Raw genomic sequence first — 19,310 nt, 5'->3', positions numbered from 1 at the left:
AAACTTTGTTACCTGAGCTCCCAAGTCTGGTACTTATGGGTATTTTGTGGGTTTTGTTGTTGTTTTGTGGTTTTGAGGCAATGAGAACATGCCATGTTCCTACGTAGTAGTTTAGTTTCCATGCTGAACCTTTCTAGTCTGAGAGCATCCCTTTTGATCATGAATATAGGGAATCCCCACTTTAACACCACGGGCTAGCGTCTCTAGTCTTCCTTTTGTGCTAATCAGCCAGATTCATCTGAGTTCTTGCACAAAAGTGCTTTATTTTTTGGAGCCGTGAGATTTCAGAACTGTTCATTGAATGATTACCTGGCCTGCTGAAGTGGACACAATTTAAAAAATCTACACTGGATTTTTTTTAAAAAGCTGTTTGTTATCTTGTAATGATAAAGTCAGCAGGGGTATTACCTTTTATTGTGTTTCCACTAAATAAAAGACTAGTAGATCTTTAAGCTTGCTCTGGTTTCTCTGAAACCTTGATTATTTTTTTTCAGGGCTTTCCGATATTGGCATTTTTCCATCCAAATTTGTTTCCTTAATTATATTCAAAGTGAATGTCCTTCAAAATACAATACTTACCAAGCTACAGAGCAGCTTCAGTTGCTGCTCTTCAGTTGCTCTGCAGACCTTTTCACATGTGGAACTGGAGGGCCTTAGCAGTATCCACAGGTAGCCAGATTGCTAGTTCGTCTTGTGTTGTTGTCACTTACAGCGAGACAGTGATGATGATGATGACGACGATGACCGAAGCAGCGATCGGGAAGATGGACCACTAGAAGAGCAGATAGAGCGCTTGCAGGAGAAAGTAGAGTCAGCCCAGAGCGAGCAAAAGAATCTCTTCCTTGTTATATTCCAGGTAAAGATGGGCAAAGACTCTCCTTACTTTCAGGTTTTAAAGTTTCTGGATTTCTAAGCTTTCAGTGTCACTTGTATCTCAGACATCTTCTTGGAATAAGAATATGGGAAGGGGTTGATGGGTTTACTATGGGTTAGAGTCAATCTAGATCATCCCCCTGCAAAGACTGCTTCTGAGCAGGATCTGTTCAGTTTCAAGTGCTCAAGAACAGAGGAGTTCTGCTAGCATACCGTTTCCTGAACAATCGGAAGGTAACTGGATTTTATTTGCTTACTCAATTCAGTGTTTGCCAAACAAAATAATTATGCTCAAGTTGCTGTTCAAAGCTTCTGTCCCCCAGATCCTCTCACCTGAAGTTAGGATCCTGCTTTCATTTCACGAGACTGAATAATTTTTTTTTCTTCTCCTGCAGCGTTTCATTATGTTGTTAACCGAGCACTTAGTGCGCTGTGAAACTGGTGGAATTGATGTATTTACACCTTGGTACAAGAGCTGTATAGAGAGGTTGCAGCAGATATTCCTACAGGTAAGTTTCGTTTCTCAGTTTGGAAGGCTGTGGGCAGGGACATACTGGATAGACGAGCTTTGTGGCTGGAGAACTGAGCGCTCCATGGAAGTAGCAGCAGGTGGCAGCAGCACGTCTTCTCTGAAGGCTACTGTGGGGCTAGGTCACAACTCTGGTTCCAGCCACATCTCTGCCACAGGCTGGTGGAGTGATGGGTTCTTGATTAATTCCCACACTGCGAGCATACTGCAAAAAGATACCGAGATGTGATTATGAATTTTGCTGAGCTCCTCTTAACTGTGTGTTTATAGTAAGGGCAAAGTTGTGAGTGAACAAGAATATTAAAATAGATGTCTTTTAAATAAGCAGATTAAAATATTGCAGAATTCCTTTTAATAAGATGCATGAATATCTATTAAAAATCATTTTTCAATTCTTGGCTCTGTATTAAATCAGGTAACAAGCACAGGTGGCTGGATGAAAGTGATAGCAATAGAAAATTATACCTGTGCGAGCAGAAGATATGTTGAAGAATGGGAGTGGTGGTGTAATTCCCCCCGGGGCTGAACCCTTCCCTGGTAGTAGATGTGGCTTCAGAGGAAAGCAAATACGATTCTCGTAGGATATCTCTGCAGTTGCATGGTATCCTGCACACAATTCAGGGTCCAGGAATGAAGAGCTACAGGGAGCGTGGTAGCTTCTCAAGGCCGGATTTCAGCGCATGCTTTCTCCTTGCAATCATTAGAGGCTCTGCATTATGCTTTTCTTGTCAGTGGCTACTGTGTTGTGGAAATGAGGTGTACTTAGCGATTTTGATGAGAACATTTGACCTGTGATTCTTATGTCTTGAGTTCTCTGCCTGTTCTTATATGAAGATAAATGAAAACAATAAAGGTTTGTGTTTTGTTTTTTGTTTTTTATCCTCCAGCATCACCAGATAATCCAGCAGTACATGGTGACCCTAGAGAACCTCCTGTTTACAGCTGAACTGGACCACCACATACTGGCTGTGTTTCAGCAGTTCTGTGCTCTGCAGGCCTGAGGATTATTCACGGGCAGAGTCTTGTCTGCAGGACTTTAATGAATTTAATTTTTTCTTTTTTAATGGGAAAACTTGACATGGGGATGGAAGAAATTTTTGACTAAAACTGGCTTTCATGTGTTCCTATATAAAACAATACAGTACTCTAACCAACAGCAAACTGTGTAAGCATCATAAGCCTTACAAGATATGACTGATAGGGGATAGACATGAAGTAAAGTATGAATTCTTTTTGTTGTCTTTTAATTTGGTTTGACTCTTGACTTCATGATAGTATTTTTGTTTCTCCCGTTGTTTATATAAAAATAAAAATCAGGCAAAAAAAACCAAACAAAAAATGCCAAACAATAGAATTTGTTACCTTTACCTGGCGCATAAATCAAAGGAATTGCAGAAATGAGAAACAGTTCATAGTGTTTTGTGAGTATGAAAGGGAATGCACCTTCTCAGTGAACAGTGTGGTAAGCTCTCTAGTATGGCACAGGAAAAGTGTCTTAACTTTGGGCATGTGAAACACTTGAGTTAAGCTTTCAGAGTAGTATAGAGCATATGGATTTGCTTATTACCAAGCCAGCTAGATTTTCACAGTTTGAAAGAACATGGTTGTAATACAATTGAAATATGTTTTTTTTAAATGTATTGTCTAGTGTCTTATTACAGTAGCTATAAACAATCGGTAGAGGAACTTCTGGACAACTTCTGAAAAATGCAATCCTTTTTGCAGCATGGTTGAAGAATCATGAACTGCTCCTGGCAGCAGTCGTCACTGGTGAATAGAGACAGTAAGCACCAGCTGGAGTGGAACAAACTTTTGACTTCTGTAGTGCAAGCCTTACTGGGTGTTGGGAGCTCCAGCCCCAGGTGCCCGGGGAGAGGGCAGGGCAGTGTTTAGCTTGTTCATTTATTTCAGCCTGTAACTAGTTGGACTGCCGAGCTTGCGCTGGGCTGGTCCTGCAGGCCTGCAGTGATGCCAGAAATCTTTCTGGTAGTGGCGGTGGATGAACCAAGTGCCCTCCCCTCCTCTGGCTTAGTAACAACTGCTTCACGGTGGCTGCATCTGCTACCCTTCCCTTGCTTTAAAATGTGACAACAGCATGTGGTTCCCACGTCTCTGGAAGGCATTTTAATGTTAAATTAAGTGATACCTCACAGGAGACTTAGACTGGGAAAACACAACCTGAAAATAGAGTAGCCTGAGCTTTGAGTTATGCAAATAACATTACATACATAAACGCCGAACCAGACTGGTCTGTATTAGGGTAAGCAGTGATGAATGGCAAAGACGCTGCCTTAGGTGCTCAGGTCCATCTGCGCAGTATATTTCCAAGCTGTTTATGGTCTCTTTATTTTGCAAATGAATGTTTAAAGAATTTCATACCCAGTGCTATTCAGTTTAAGCTTAGAAAGTGATGAGCTTTGAGTAATTTCCTTCCTGTACAAATTATTTTTTCAAGTATTACACCTAGTAATGCATTTCATCTGTACGTTGACCAATTGACCTCCTGATCAAGAGAGGAGGGTAAAAAATGGAACTTTCTACTTTGAGTGTTGACATAAGTTTGTGTGTGGCCTGTAGCAATCCGATATATCCTCATAGACTTAGATCTGTTACTTCTGCTTTCTCTGCTTACTCTTTCTGATTTGACTGATCCCTCCATTCTTTCAGGGTATACTGTTAATTGTTGTAAATTTGCTTTATGCAAGGGTTTTGTCAGTTGCACAGACTTCTGCTTCAATCTTTCTCTGTTAATGTTCTTAAGTAATCAAATAGTTGTTTTTTTTTTTTAAGAGAAACATTTAATACTGTAGAGGTTTTATTTGGGGTTTAATAGTTTTTTCACTGGCTCGGATCAATATCAGAGTTCTGATATTAACTAATGGTGGGGGTCTGACTATAAATGTGACTTCTGTAAAACTGATAGTGCAGTTAAAACTTGCAAACCTGTAACTTCCTCTGAGCCTTGACAAATACGGGTGCTGGGGATCCAGTTGCAAATGCCTGAGCATAACCCTATGATTTAAAACCAAATAGCAATGTCTTTCAAAATTGATTTGACTTCCGTGGTGAGCATGGGCTTTGATTACATTTCTGGAGTCTGTTGGAAACCTTCCCCTCTTTGTAGGTGGCGTACACCTAACTTGACTGGGAAACTGGTTGGATCTGTAGGAAAGAGAACGGGACGCTTGCATAGTGACACCAGCAGCTAACTGGAAAGGCTTGGAACTGCTGAAGCGTGAGGTGGCAGATCGTGAGGTGTAAAGATGCTGTAGAAATGTGATATGGTTGGAAAAAATGCACAATTAAAGACACAAATAAATGAAGGTGAAGCAGGTTACTACTGGGAGTGTTTGTCCGACCTATTTTGGGGGCCACTAAAGCAAAGCAGTCAGGGCAGGGTTGCGCTGGTGTTTGGAGCAGTTTCATTGCCCCTGCGCCGTTGCACGTGTCCCGACTAACACAGGAGCCTGCACCTCTTTGTGCTGCGGGCGGGTCTAACCCGCTCCCCCCACCTGCGCAGCCACGTGAGGCGAGCATGCGTGCTGCTGGGCGCCAGGAGGGTGCTGGTGTGGAAATTCTCCCTCTCCCTTGCCACCTCCTGTCTTCTGGGCGGTGCTGCTGCAGGAGGCGAGGCGGGCTGGCGGCATTTGCTGAGCGGTGGCTGCTGCAGCCTGCCCACAGGTAAGTGATTCGGCCGCCAGTGCACACCCCCAGCTGCCCCGGAGAGGAGTTTTGGGACGCAAGACACCACCAGGTCATGGAACCATGGCCTGGAGGACTACCCCCAAAGGGTCTGCCAGGACCTGCCTTCTGCCCTCCAGCCAACCCCAAGTGCCACTTTCCTAGGCCTTGCAGGGCCCCGAGTCCTCGGTGGTGGGACGGCAGGTCACAAGGGCTGCAGACCGTGGGAGAGCACTGGCGGATTGAAGGCCTGTAAGTGGAACCACCATCCGCCCCCCCAGACCCCTCTCCTCCTGCACAGCCATGGTGGCCCAGGCTCCCCTAAGAAGCCTCCAGAGCCTTCACCAGGTTCTGTCCTATTTACAATGGCAAACGAATGCAGAGCCGCTGCCTGCAGCACCTTCCTTCGCTTCAGCCGTTTCCACACCAGCAGTAAGAACCAGATCTGAAATATGAACGTGAAAGTAAATCCATCTGCCACTGAAAGCAGCTGTCGTTCAGGTGCACTTGGAGAGATCTACCGTGGAATGCTGCTGGGCCCCCTCCCCCAAGGAGAGGTATTTGTCAGAAATTTGTAAACCAAAAAGGTAGAGTTGTATGGCAAGAGTCACCTTGGTCTCTGGTCCAAAACTTGGGAAAAAAGCAGAAGATAGATACACTTAAGGACTGTCCTCCATGAAACATGGCAGAAATATGCCAGACCCTCCCCAGGAGCACATGGCTTTCCTTTTGAGAGAGAATTCTCCTTTCCCAACCAGAATTCTCCTTTAATGGAGTTACGAGTCTCCAAAATCTGAGCAAGAGAACCTGCCTGCTGACATGGGCTCCTACCACCAGAGGTGCTTTATCAGCTAGCTGCCATCTGCCTGCCCACGACCAGTAGCAGTAACTGGAAACCAGCCAACAGTCAAGACAAAATATGGAGCCTTCCTCCTCTAAGGGAAGCAGAGTAGTGGGAAGCTCACCTTCACTTCATCAGCGTATGAAGTAGAAGAATACCAACTTATCTTTTGGCCTACAAGGCACCAATTTATTGAACTGTTAAAAATGTGTTATGTACTACCGTAAGATTTAGCTTAAAAGCCAAAGCTTATTGTTCTGTACAGAGCTGCTTACAACTGAGGAACAACATTGGCAACAGCTGGTTCATAATTAGCATTTATTTGATTTTAATACAAAATACCATTAAAAAGATAACAAAATAAGAAAAAAAAACATGTAAACACTACATCTTCTCATAAGTTAATTCATGGCCACATACAGTACAGGTCTTTTTATATGTATCTTCATCAATGTTTTCTTCTGGTCCATACTCATGTTCATGGATACTAGCTTCTTTCTTCCACAAACTACTTCTCATGGCACGGCGGAGTTCTGATGAGAAACGTAAGAAAATTTTAGGATTTTAATGAATCTTCAATAATGGTTAATGAAACTCAAGCTAACCACCGTTTTGAGGACTACAGATAACAATCTGCTTGTTGCCTGTCTTCCACAAATGTTGGGTGAGAACCTGCTACTGCAAGAACAAGCTTTGGCTTGCCTTGCAATCTTCGCCTCGTTTGCATAATTTAAAGGATAAGAACTACACTGCCATGGGATCTCACAGGAGAAGGTTTTCCATCTGGACTAAGCACGTGCTGCCCACTGCCTTTTTACACAAAGCCATTCAGAGGTATCTAAAAGGAGTAGGTGGAATGCAGAGAAAAAGTTTTTATAAAACACCTCATTGTTTTACACAACCAAGAAAGAGTACTTTTCATTCAGGTCACAGTAAGCCTCCCAAATGACTTGGCATTCTCTAAGCTCTATGCCCAGTAACGTCAGTTGCCTCTGCAGCAGCTGCAGTGAAGGCAGCGGGTTTTCAAGAAAGCACAGGCTGGCAGTGGAGCCTAAGGTATTATCCGGATGTTGCAAGTGGGTGGCAAGCATACCGCACGGCAAAACGTAGGCACGTTTTGAGCCGAGCCATTCAGGCTGCAAACTTCGTCATGTTAAGGCCTGTATTTGCACTCTGGCATCTTGGCTACAGTCTGCTGCCAGTCCTTCTGTGCGCTGAACTCCAATGGTCAAAACTGGGGTTGTCTGCTCAGTCTCACGTTCTGCCTCCTCCGGACAATACCAGTACGGCCAGCTTGAGCTTTCTGCCTCCGCGAATGCCGACCCAAAGTGAAGCATGGATGCCACGGGCAACACAGACATCACAGTAAGCCACAGCGCTTGCAAAGAAACGAACATGCAGCTGGGAATACTGTGAACAGTGGGAAAACGCATTTTCTACCTTCATTTACAGTTAATGTATGGCAGAATTATAACCCACTGCCACAAAAATCCATGTTCTCCACAAGTCAGGGAAAGTAACAGGAACAATCTATGGCACATTCTGGGTCATACCAAAAAATTTAAGACACACCATAATGAACCGCCCTAAGTGATCTCTGTCGCTTACACCATGTTCATAGACAACAGTGTAATTCAGGTTGGAAGGGACCTCAGACCTCCGGTCCAATGCTCTGCCCAAAACAGTCAGCTATGAAGTCAGACAAGACTGCTCCGGGCTTACCCACACAGCTCTTGAAAGCCTCCATTTTGCCGCACTGAGGATTTTCTAAATACGTTAATCAGATGCAGAAACAAATTCAAACAGAACTCTACTTTACTTCAGGTGCTGCAGTACGTAAGTTTAACCCTTTACCTTTAACTTTCTTATCAAACTTCTTCTGTTTCATCTTCTCTCTGCTGTCACGGCGGAGTTCCTTTGCTTCTTGCAATGATTCTTCACTACCCCAGACTTCAAGAGAACGCTTGATTACCTACAGGATGGACATACATGTGTTTCTTTTTCCCCTGAAAACGATAAAAATAAACTATTCTAACTCACAAATTTAAATTTGTCCCTACACATACACAAGTCAACCCAATCTTGCCTCTGCCTCCCGTCTGCCTCTTTGCTCTTGACCCGCAAACATTCCTTTCACAGTAAGAGGCAACAGTGATTTTTACTATCAGCTAGATGTAACTCACTCAGGAAAGTCAAACCCAGCTCTAATTTTGAGCATATTCCACTAAAGCAGCAGCATTCCTACAAAAGTAGCAAACAAGAAACAACAAGTGCCCTGGAAAAATCTACTTGCCCTTCCTGCTGCCTCTGAGGGCAGAGCTGCGAACAGGAGGCCACAGCTACAAAGGGCCACACAAAGGGCCAGCAGCAACTGCCCCACGCACTTCAGAGCAGCACTGAAAGGCCATGCACTTTGTGACCTCTAACTGTGCAAAGCACTGAGGTTGTGGTCCATAAACATCTTTAAAATGCTCTCAAACACAGACATTTTCATGAATTTGGACCACAGCTCTTTTTTAACTACACAAAGAATTTACACAAGCTATATATAATATACTTAGCTTTGACAAAATCATTCAGAAATCAGAACCAAAGTGACACCATTTTGGCTACCAAAGTTGTACAAAGGTAAAAAGAGGTCTGAAATATGCTAACAGTTTCTATACCTGTAGTTTTAAATAAAGTTTCATGTCACCCCACCGTGAATTATGAGGGTTTTTCTTCACAATGAATCTGAGCACTGGTTCCCTCTTGTCTAAGTCACAGTCTTTAAGAAGATACTCTTCTTTTGCTTCTGTCCTTGTTATAAGCTTATGTTTATCTTCAGCATCTCTGGAAGATGTAAAATAATTATCAGAAAGCTACACCTAAAAACCATGTTATTAACATCTAAGTCCCCATCACTTCTAATCACTTCACATTCCTGAAATACAGGCAGTCCTCATCCTCTCAGTTTTTATGTATGCAAGTACCTTTGGATTCCAACAATCTAGCTAAACTCCAGGATAGGTTTACTGAAATTTAAAAATTCTCCCATTCGAGCAACATAGGCTGAGAAGCCTGTTTTTCTATAAGGGCTCCTGTTCTATTTTCTTACAAGAGGGAGCAACTGAAACTGAAAAGGAATATGAATAATTTTAGGTATTCACCTAACCCCAATGCAATTCAAGAGGACAAAAGTACAAGCCTGACACATGGTCAAGAGAGAAAGAATGTGTAATGTGAGACAGGTCAGATCACCTGAGAATACACACACTCCATATGCTTCTAGATCCCCGAAACAGATTAGCAACAGACAGAGCACTTGTTTCTAAATGCAAGACCGCAGGCAGAGGAACCGTAAAATAAAGACCTTAAAAGATTGTAACTTTTACCAGACAGATAACGAAAAACTGTGTAACCACAGCAGCATTTATGAGTTAATGAAAGAAATTACATTTACGTAATCCTGACTGAAGTACAACTTGAATTGCTTGAGCCGGAACAATCTGCCAAACAGTAAGTGCCAGCAACGGTCATCAAGGAAGTACTGCTGTAAACGTAGCTTTACCAGAATCCAAAGTTCACAGTAAAAGCTAATGCAGCAAGGAATCTCCAAACATCCAGCTACAAGAGCTACTTACTCCTAAGGCTCCGAGCCCTCTCCTTAACATCCTTTTTCCACCATCTTAACTTCAAGAGACAGCACTTTGTCTCTGAGTGCTGTGAACTGCCTACACCATGTGCACCCCCCCAACCCCTCCCGGCAGTAAGCGGGGAAGCTCTCAGAACAAACTCCTAGCTGTGAGCTTTCCCCCTCGCCCCCATTCATTCTTGCACTTATGGGTGGTTGGCTGCCTCAGAGTTGGTTTCATTGCCCTGGTTATCTTGACGGCTTTTGGACCATTCTCCGAGATAAGAGAGCATAGACCTTCTGCTCAAGGTCAAACTCCTGCTTACCCTGCAGGTCAAGCGGCAACCCCCCATGGGGGTCCTGCCCTCTGGCTGCCATGCTCCCAGCCCACTCGTGCTGACCAAAGTACTAACTTTACTTAGGTTAATCCACTAAGACAGCAAACACTCTCCTAATCCCCGCTCTACTTCAGAAAGCAGATATTCTGTGTTCTATCAGTTTTTTGAATAGCTTTAAGTCTGCAACCAGACATTGATTTCCATGCTGACAAACACATTAGCGGCCCTCAAGACATCATGTTTCCATGTTATGTAAAAATCTACTGATGTCCCCTATCCTAAGACAGGCTCATGAGACAATGCTGTTCTCCACTTCCATAACAGAAAATACAGAGATTGTCACTCAGCTTCCATTTACTTTTTCAGTAAGTATTAAGTTACTGAAAAATGTCTCTTTGCTGACAGCCTTTTTAATTAAACAGAATGATTTTAATTAACTAAATTATAGCCAGCAATCTTTACATAAAATAAAGCTTCCCTCTCCTGATTATTTGTAATACCTGCAATTATCACATGTTGCCCAATCAAAGTGCTGCATAAGGTAGGAATCCATGAATTCTTTGCCACAGTCTCCACAGATGAGATAGTCAAATTCTAGTACAGGTGCTAATGGAAAGAAATTTTTTTTTTTTAAGGAACTACGACGTTAAAAACAAGCAGCTGGAATTGGTATTACACGCAATTTTACTAAAACTTACATTATAGTATTCGTTACAGACTAGTTTCACTCCTCTATTAAAAGTTTTCCAGAAAGATACAGTACAAATTCAAACCCGTTATCATGCAATCCCATCTCTGCTGGTATATTTCTGTTCTTGCTGGAAGGTTCACTGTATTAAGTATTGGATTTCAACATTCAAATGCACACATTTGTTTCGATTTAGTCATTGTTTTAAAAAAAAAAAAATTCCCTGCATTTCCCCATAAAGTGCTTCATATCCCCTCCTACAGCTTCCTCCGTTCTGGCCCTCCAGGGTATGTCCTGACGTACAGAGGACGTGCAGGCAGGAACGGGAGGAAGCAGAGAAGGGGATGCAGTTCGAAGAGGGTGGCTAGAGCAGGAAGCAGTACAGGAGCCGCACTGGCATCATCATCCTCTCAGCTCTGCTCCAGTTTTTTTCCTAGCTCAGCCACACCTGCCTCTCCCTAAACAGAGTTCGACGGAGGCCTGGGGCAGTTGGCATTCCAGCCGGCAGAAATGGAGGTGGATGGCCAGAGAGCTGCTAGGAGTGGAATGGGGATGGAGCTCCACTACAATCCTCTCCCCAAGCCCTCTCAGCACTGCTCCAAGCCCAGACTCATCCCAGTGCCGGCCCATCACTTCTGGCTGCATCCTCGCCGGGTAGATCACCTCCAGCGTCATCGCCATCTGCTTTATGTTCCATGTGACACCAAGAAACACCGATTCAGGTAATGCAGCTTTAAGGAAGGGTCCTTTAACACTAACAGTGTAATTCTAGCAGAAAATTAACATTTTTATACAGTTTCATGAGCTGAAAGTGAGGTAACGCTGCAGAGTATTAACAATACCTGAAACAGAAGATTAATGCTTGACATGCAGCACCATACATTTTTAATTGCGTTTGCATTTATAGCAGATTCGGTCTAGCAAAGACGACATTTTATGCCGATTCAGTCCTACTAGCGACAGTGGGATGCTTAGTACTTCACATAGCCATGCTCTTACATCACATTTCTTCATTTAAGGCAGTACTCCCAAACATAAAGACATTTTATTAAGACAAGGACATTGTGAATTACACAGCAAAAATACCTCCCAGTGCAAAGGCATCCCAGATCTACTTAATTTATTGTTAAACATTAGCCCCTCAAAAGAAGTAGGACTGCCAGTTGTTTACACTCTTAATGAAATCTGGTGGTGATTTCTAACAAAGAGATACACTGCACCAAGAGCCCTGCAGCTGATTCAGAGCAGAACAAAGCAAGACAAAGACAATCCCAGAGAAGAAAGTGAATCTATTTTGGGATCCTTACTTCTCCATTTGCTTTTTGGAGGGAGAATATCACAAGCCAATATGTCGAAATCCTCCACCCAACGATCAGCAACTTGGCGTCAGCACGTTTTATAATGACAAAAGCTGGCACTGCAGCAGTGCTCTAATCTTGGCATAAACGGTATCAACCTCAAAATTCCCAGAACCGACGAAGCCGCATAGATTTACACTTATTTCGATCTTAAAATTAAAATTCCCGAAAGAAATGGTGGAAATAATGTTTATCGGGGAAAGGAAAAAACTGCTATACCCAAGGGCACTGACTGTGTCCCACTTCCGCGGCTTAAAATTCTTCATTTTTAATTACCGCGTATTTGCTAGACGCTTTAATGCTGAAAGAATGGGTCGCGCCAGAAACTGAGTACATCCAGAAAGAGGCGTTAGGAGGAAGGAAAAAAAAAAGGGGGGGGGGGGGGGGGAGAAGGAAGAAAGGAGAAAAAAAAAAAGCCCGGGAAAAAAAAAAAAAGGCGCCCAACCCGCCCTGCTCGCTCAGCCCGAACCCGGCTCACTGTCGCCCCCGCGCCTTCCTGCCCTCCCCCGCCAGCTCCACGCACGCGGCACCGCCTCCTCCCGGCGCCCCAGCCACCTCTTTCCTGCACGGCCCCCTCGGATTTTTTTTTTACCGGGGGGATGCACGATTTTCTCGGCGGCGCCGGGCTCTTCCTCCTCCTCCTCCTCCAGGAAGAAGCCCCCTCCCGTGTCGACGACCTTGGGGGGGGCCCGCGCCCGCACGCCGCCTGCAGAAGACAAACGAGACGCCGCGTTAGCGCCGCGGCGGGGGCCGCCGCCGGCAGGGGGCGCGCGCGCGCTCCCCCGCGGCGCGAGGCGGGGGGCCGCGGCGCGCGCGCGCGCGCGCGCGGGCCCCCCTCCCCCCACGTGGGGGGAGGGGGGCCCTCCCGCGCCGCGGCGGCGGCTTCCCCCCCCCCCCCTCCCCCTCCCCCTCCCCCTCCCCGCCGCCCCCGCCGCCTCGCGCCCAACGGCGGCGCGGCGCCCCCCCCACCTCCCGTCCCCCCCGAAAAGAAAAAAGGCGGCGGGGAGCCGCCCGGCGAGGCCGGGCCCGTCCGCCGCCGCCGCCATCCGACCTGCGGCAGGGTAGGGCCGGGCCGCCAGCCGCGCCTGCCGCAGTGCCAGCGCCCGCTGCCGGTTCCGCTCGATCTTCGCCAGCGCCGCCGCCGAGAGGGGCGGCCGCTCGCCCGCCGCAGCCGAAGTCGCCTCCTCCTCCTCCTCCTCCTCCTCGGCCGGGGCCGGGGCCGGGGCCGCGCCCGCCATGGCGGCGGCGGAGCCGCGGAGCCCCGCGAATCCCCCCCGCTCCGGCAGCGGCGACTCGCCCTTCCCCTCGCTGAGCCGCCGCCGCACTGCGCCTGCGCAGAGAGGGAGGCGGGGGAGGGGGCGAAAGGGGCGAGGCCCCCCGCGCAGGCGCGCAGCCGCCGCCTCGCCTCCCCGCACCGCCACGGCGGGCTCCGCCCCGCCGCCGCGCGGGGGGTGCCGGGAAGCGGGGGGGGGAGGGGGCGCGCGGGGCCTGGCGGGGCGGGGGCTGCGGCCTGCGTGGCGCCCGGCCACGGGGGGCGGGGGGCGCCGCCCGGCCCGAGGGGACACGGCCGGAGGAGGGGGGGGTCGGGCCGGCGGGGGGGCCCGGCCGCGGCGGGGCCGGGGAGCTGGGGCCGGCGGGGCGGGGTGGGGGAGGGGAGCCGATGACCCTGCGATTTCCGCGCTGGGCCGCGTGTGCCGTTTCGAGCGCTTTCTGCGGCAGCCCTGGCTTCAGAGTTGAGCAACCCTGTGGAAAAAAGCACCGCCCGTTCGGCGGGAATTCCTTTGCAGCGTCACCCAGCCCATACCCCTTTTGTCCGCCAAGGGCGGCCCGCGCCGTGCTTCCGCACCCGCGGGCGGGCCTGCGGCGGCCCCGGCAGGGTCCCGCCGGGTGATGTTACAACATGGAGGTGGCAACGCCCGCCGGGCCGGAGCGCCGAGCCCGCCGGCTGCCGGGGGTGCGCGGGCCTCGGCTCCCCCTGGAGCGGGCTCGGTTCTGCTGCGGCTGCTGCCCGCGCCGGGGGGCCGTCTGCCGCACCCCGCCTCGGTGGGCCTGCCAGGGGCGGCCTGCCAAACGGCTGCCACCACGTTTTCTGTCCTGCAAAAGACTGTTCGCTAGTACCGTGGCTGCTGGCAGCCCCGGGGGACCCAAACCCCGCTCGGCAGCGGGGCTGACGGCTTTCTTACCGAAACCCCCGTCACCACCTTCACTGGTTGCGCGTGATCCGCGCGCAAGAGCACAGGCAGAACAAATGGAGCCTGTAGCCCTTCTTATTGATGAGATACACGTAAATGGCTTTGTCATGCAAATGTGGCTCTAAGCCACTTTCATATAAAGCCAGCTTAATTCTGAATAGCCAGTGATCCCCGCGCGTCCCTCAGGCAGAGCCTGCCCTGTCCTTGAAGCAACGGAAGTGAAGGCACCGGCACGGATCTTTGCTCCCTGCCTCCACGCCGAATTGGTCTGACCTCACAGCACAGAAAGACGATTTCCTCCCACAAAGGTCTCTCTCCTCCATGAAAGTAAATTAATTCCCTGCCAACCCTTCCCTGCCACCCTCAGAATATACCCCTCGTGCCTCTCCGTTCCAGCCCTAACCACCCACAGCAATTACCTGCATAGACTGTGTTTCTGCTGTGCCGGAAAACATTTTATTTCTTTTCAGCATGTCGTCCGTGCTTGGCATTAACTTTCAACAGCAGCCAGCAGAGTGTGCTGTAAACGCTGTGAAAAGAACATCCTGCTTCTGGGAATTTTTTTATATATATATATGTATTTAAACGCAGAGGAAGACATTTTCAGTGGTTCAAATGTTTGCAGGTAGACGGCAGTTCCTCCCGTCGATTAAAATACTTCTCTTGTCACAGATCACAGAACCTCTTCCTTAAAAATTAGTAACCGAGTTACACTAAACTGTCCACTTTCAGCAAGCTTGCTTTTCAGTGTTTGTATAAAGTTGGAAAAGTGCCACAATGAACATGTCCAAATGCCTTTCACAGGCAAAGAGAAGGGTCTGTAACACAAGGTATTTAATAGACGAAAATATAAATTGTAATCCTGGCCTACAGGAAGCAGCTTATGGAGTGGTACCGTGTGGCATACATTTCTCCAACCTCATTACTCTCTCCTTTGGACTGACTGACGGTGGCTTACAAAGAGATGAATAAATATATTACAAGTAAGTAAAATAAAAGTAGTTTGAAGCAAAGTGTTTACTCGATTACTTGGAAATGGAATTGTTTGCTTGAAAAGCAAACACATGTATGTTTGGACTCTCTATTTTATTCTGATGTCACTCTTTTCTCCCTTGTTCTGTAGGAGCAGAAATTTAGGGAAGAGTGAACTTTTGAGTTGTGCTTGGGGGTTAACAAATAGCTCTGTATCATTCACAAACCAAAACTGCCTTAAAGTGAAGTCAAGTTTGGGACCCTGTGTAAGGGTTTTAAGGGCAGAAGGCCATTGTTATTACGCAACCAAACTGTAATTAGGATTAAAAGGAAATCAGAAGATATAAACAAAAGCAAATTCAGAGTCAAGGCACTGAAACAGAATTGGCTGTGGGCCGCAACTATCCATACAATGCAGCTAGTGCTTTATTAAGTGAAACTGTTTTAGAAACATATACTAGAGGCATTTTTTCTTTTTCTCAGGGTCAGTCTGACTGGGCAGTCACAGCAGAATACTCTCTCAGAATGAATTAAATACAGTGCTCCTAATTTTCATGGTCATGAGAAAGTAATAAAAGTAACAGTTATGCATTAGCAAGGGGTTACAAAATATCTCATATGCACTCCTCTGGTCATGCAATAGTACTCATGCTTGATATTAAACACACATGGCTTAATGGGTGCACATGAGTTAATAATCTTAATGGTATCTGTGTTTTAGATAGTTCTTCAGGTGCTGGTAGCCATGTATTAATAAGTAGCTGTCATTAATTGGCAAGTGTAGACATGCATTATTTCATAGCCACAGAGAACAGCATCAGTGAGTAGCTGAGTGCAAGGAGGCAGCTAAGCAGTGCTTGTCAAGTCATCACTCCCTTGGAGAAAAGCGTTAGCAGCAATATGAGAACGTTTGCTGACTATACAAAACTTTTTAAAGTTGGCAGGGGTGAGGGTCATCTGTGAAGAATTGTGGGTGACTAGGCAGTAAAAAAGAAAATTAAATGCAGGGTAGATAAATGCAAGATGATGTATGTGCGGAAACTTAGTCTTGACTTTACATAAATGATAGCGATATCTGAATTGCTTGCTGCCACTCAGGAGTGAGACTTTGAGTATGTGTGGCCTCCATAAACACCAACCTGGTGTTTGGAAAAGCAAGGCACATTTTAAGGAAAGGGGTGGAGAACAAAACAGGGAACATATTTATGACACTCCACAAATCTGTGGCGAGCTCGCACCATGAGCACTGTGCCCAATTGTGTTTCCTGCTTCTTAGAAAGGAAATATTAGAACTGGAAAAGGATAACAAGGATGCTCAGCTGTCTGGCTTCATGTCTCTTGAAAGGAACAATTGAATAGGGTCGGAGTTTTCACTGAAAAGAAATTACCTAGGGAGGATATGCCTGGGCCCTGTCACATCCTAAGTAACTTGGAGAGGGTGGATGGCAATTGACTTTTTGAGTACAAACCATCAGATTTGCGGTAGCGGGAGCCAGGCTGTAAACAATCAAGAGGAGATGGTTCTTCACGCAGTGACATGGGGGTGGAGGTGTGCAGTGCCTTTCTGAATGGCACACTGGGTACAGGGTGTTTCTCTGGGGTGTGGGGGAGATTGGCCAAGTATTTGGAAGAGGGCTGTGTTGAGAGTTAGTGAACAAACACCCCCTCGGGCTCAGGAAATCCCCAGAATTGAAAGCAGTTGGAGGCTGTAGGAGTACTGCAGAGGAGGTATCGTATATTTGCCTTGTTTCTCCTCCCTTGATATTTGCCTGTGGTGGAAACAGGACGTTGGACTGAACGGGTTCTTCATCCATGGCAGTACACCTCTTCCTCTGTAGTCATGGAGAATCATACTGTAATTGATACTTAAATACCTGGAGCCACAGAATAGCGAGTAAGCCTGTGTGATGGAGTCTTTCAAATTCAATATTTATCTATACCAGGAGTTACTTACAGAGCAGCTGCTGTGCTGTATACTTCCATTTTGCCTCATGATATACTTATTTCTATGTGTCCACAAAGTCTTAATGGCAATTTGCATACAGTTGCATTGCAGTTGCATACCTACAACCAAACCATTTTTTGTCCTTCCTCAGTAAAAATATTCATTCCATGGGAAACAGATCTAACAAAGTCTTACTTTTCTATGGGTTTGTCTTTTGAAGGGAGTGGCTATGGAGAAAAATCTCTTTAGCGCTCTACCCTCTCTCCCTCTTCCTCCTTCTCCCTCTCCCTCTGTTTGACAGTTCAGGTGGTAGCATCAATTTTAGCCACATTTGAATTCTGTAGCTAGCAACTGACCAGCCAATACACACAGGCTGTTGGCGGCTACCTCTTAGCATGACTAAGGCATTGGATTTTGTTCAATGACTTCAAATGCTTTTATGGGAGAGAACAGTTCAATTGCATCCTTAGGGATGTAAGGCAAAAAATACCATGCCCTTTGCGAATATATTTCCATCGGGTTTTTAATTTGATACACCCATTTCTTACGTTACCTTAAATAAATAAATGGCGAAGTATTGCTGGCTTCTTGGTGTAAAAGAAGCATGTGACCTGTGAAAAATGAAGATAACTTGTTAAAACCGGAGAGTGCACCTGCTTGGATTTGTATGTTCTCCTTCTGAATTCACCTATGCCATAGCTCATGGATCAGAGATACGCAGTGAATCATCCTGTTGGACAGAATGGGACATGCAGAGCAAATTAAGTTTGTCATCTCTCTGTGAGATTTTCTCATTTGCTCACTACCTGTAGGAGGGGATTTTCATAGTAATGTAACCTGTCTTCACGCTCCATTTATCATCTCCCAATTGATGTATATAATCTTGGTTGAACAGATAGATAATGGAGGAAACACGTAAAGTGTTGAATGCTTGAGCAACAGATCTGAAAAGAACAGGTAGGCAAGAATTGAAGTGCAAATGTTTAAAGACAAAAATTGGCATTCTTCCCTGACAGGAGATCTTAATGCAAGTTTGTTATTATTTTCTTGTTACAGAAGATGGCAGAATGTGAAATTACAATGTAAATCTCTTTTATTTGCTAGCATTGTACACGACTTTTCTGTTTTATTACTTTTATTGAATAGGACTTTAATATGTTTGCTTTTAATAGCAATAGAAAACACTGGCTTCACATCTGTGAACAGGAAAATGTCAGGGCATGATGAAAAAATGCTGCTTTTTACTGTTTCAGAGATCGTCACAAAGCTCACTGCAGACTTTTATTGTTGATTAGCACTCCAGAAAGAGAAATCCTCTTTCACTATTTTACCAGGAAAATCATCTTTCTCTTTCATGCACATAAAGAATGGGAAACTGTGGCAAAACAACAAATCTATTCTGTAACTGTGGCATAGCAGCCTTTGACAATTTGGTAGCTTCAATACAAAGAATAAAAACATTGTAGGAAGGTCGGAAACTATGTATTTTTTTCTGCAACTATGGTACTGAGAAGTTTTTCTTGCCCCACCAATGGCTGGTAGAGGAGATACTATGGAAATAGGTTTGAAGACCTGTCTCAACTGCCATGAAGTTGAACTCTTCAGGTTTCTTTTTTTTTTCCAAGTATGCAAGGCTTGTCATGTGTAGGGATATTCGCATACCACGTAAAAGGGATGTGTGTATTGGCAGATTCCCTCCCCCCCAATATTCCTATCATCTGGCCAATTATTTAATCCATGCAAGAATCTTTCCCATAGCAACTTAAAAACATTAAGAATCCTTGCCTAATGCTTTAGTCACTTTTTCTTTCTATTAAAAGGATCTCGGGCATTTCTGAGACAGAAAATCAGTACATCATCTATTATACTAATCTCCGAGACATGATATCTAGCTGTGGTGAAAGGCTGAGCATTCTGGAGAAAAGTGTAGCATTCTTGTCTTCCTGAAGTATTTAAGGAGACTGAGAATGTAAGTATTTAAAAAGAAATTCTCCAGATTTCTACTTTATATCGTTATATCTGCTATTACACCTTTTTTTTTTTTTTAAGTCATATCATAAAGAGATTCTTTTTATGATTGCTTCCAAGTCAGCCTAACTTGTTCCTGTGTGCAGAATCTGCTGTAGCAAGGAAATCATGTCCCTGTTACCAGGATTTAAGCAAGATGTGTTTCTTTTGGTACTTGCAAATCTCTGCAAAACATTTTGGTGCCATCGTCCACAGGTTTGATCAGATCTCTCTTGCAAACATGCGATGAGAAGTTCGTCTCACAGTGCTGGC

General features: G+C 45.8%; 2 protein-coding genes and 1 long non-coding RNA gene across 7 annotated transcripts in view; 1 reads left to right on the top strand and 2 right to left on the bottom strand.

Moving 5' to 3' along the window:
- The window catches only part of NCBP1 (nuclear cap binding protein subunit 1), a 32,153-nt gene extending 27,414 nt beyond the window's left edge, over nucleotides 1-4,739 (top strand). For 2 of the 4 annotated variants that reach the window (XM_075136457.1, XM_075136456.1), the window contains 3 exons: nucleotides 713-856; nucleotides 1,269-1,382; nucleotides 2,290-4,739. In XM_075136457.1, coding sequence (XP_074992558.1) covers nucleotides 713-856; nucleotides 1,269-1,382; nucleotides 2,290-2,403 — 372 coding nt within the window. In that variant the 3' untranslated portion in view covers nucleotides 2,404-4,739. The remainder of the gene's footprint in view (nucleotides 1-712; nucleotides 857-1,268; nucleotides 1,383-2,289) is intronic. The other 2 variants (XR_012670837.1, XR_012670836.1) reach the window with 2 other exon arrangements.
- Nucleotides 4,740-6,225: 1,486 nt separating this feature from the next.
- XPA (XPA, DNA damage recognition and repair factor) lies at nucleotides 6,226-13,343 on the bottom strand. Of its 2 annotated transcripts, XR_012670838.1 has the most exons (7): nucleotides 12,973-13,343; nucleotides 12,514-12,627; nucleotides 10,376-10,481; nucleotides 8,591-8,756; nucleotides 7,779-7,896; nucleotides 7,018-7,302; nucleotides 6,373-6,457 (listed from the first exon to the last, which is right to left on the bottom strand). XR_012670838.1 is itself a non-coding variant. In XM_075136463.1 (6 exons), the coding sequence occupies exons 1-6, from the start codon at nucleotides 13,157-13,159 to the stop codon at nucleotides 6,309-6,311; spliced, it is 840 nt and encodes a 279-aa protein (XP_074992564.1). In that variant the 5' UTR covers nucleotides 13,160-13,262; the 3' UTR covers nucleotides 6,226-6,308. The 2 variants fall into 2 exon arrangements, 1 of the variants encoding a protein (XP_074992564.1); XM_075136463.1 differs by lacking the exon at nucleotides 7,018-7,302 and having other exon boundaries at nucleotides 6,226-6,457; nucleotides 12,973-13,262.
- LOC142075294 (uncharacterized) lies at nucleotides 10,542-12,505 on the bottom strand. Its single transcript, XR_012670839.1, has 2 exons — nucleotides 11,871-12,505; nucleotides 10,542-11,405 (listed from the first exon to the last, which is right to left on the bottom strand). It is a non-coding gene; the product is annotated as an uncharacterized LOC142075294 (long non-coding RNA).
- Nucleotides 13,344-19,310: the final 5,967 nt, after the last annotated feature.

Source organism: Calonectris borealis, chromosome Z (assembly GCF_964195595.1).
Source record: "Calonectris borealis chromosome Z, bCalBor7.hap1.2, whole genome shotgun sequence".
NCBI classification, from domain to species: domain Eukaryota; kingdom Metazoa; phylum Chordata; class Aves; order Procellariiformes; family Procellariidae; genus Calonectris; species Calonectris borealis.
This window is presented reverse-complemented; position numbering and strand designations above follow the sequence as displayed.

Bases quoted from the DNA above. Each gene is read 5' to 3' on its own strand.
- XPA (XM_075136463.1), bottom strand. From the start codon at position 13,159: ATGGCGGGCGCGGCCCCGGCCCCGGCCCCGGCCGAGGAGGAGGAGGAG. The intron at 10,482-12,513 runs GTAAAAAAAAAA...TCTTTCCATTAG, and splicing joins GAAAATCGTGCATCCCCCCG to CACCTGTACTAGAATTTGAC. The intron at 7,897-8,590 runs GTATAGAAACTG...TCCATCCTGTAG, and splicing joins AACTTTATTTAAAACTACAG to GTAATCAAGCGTTCTCTTGA.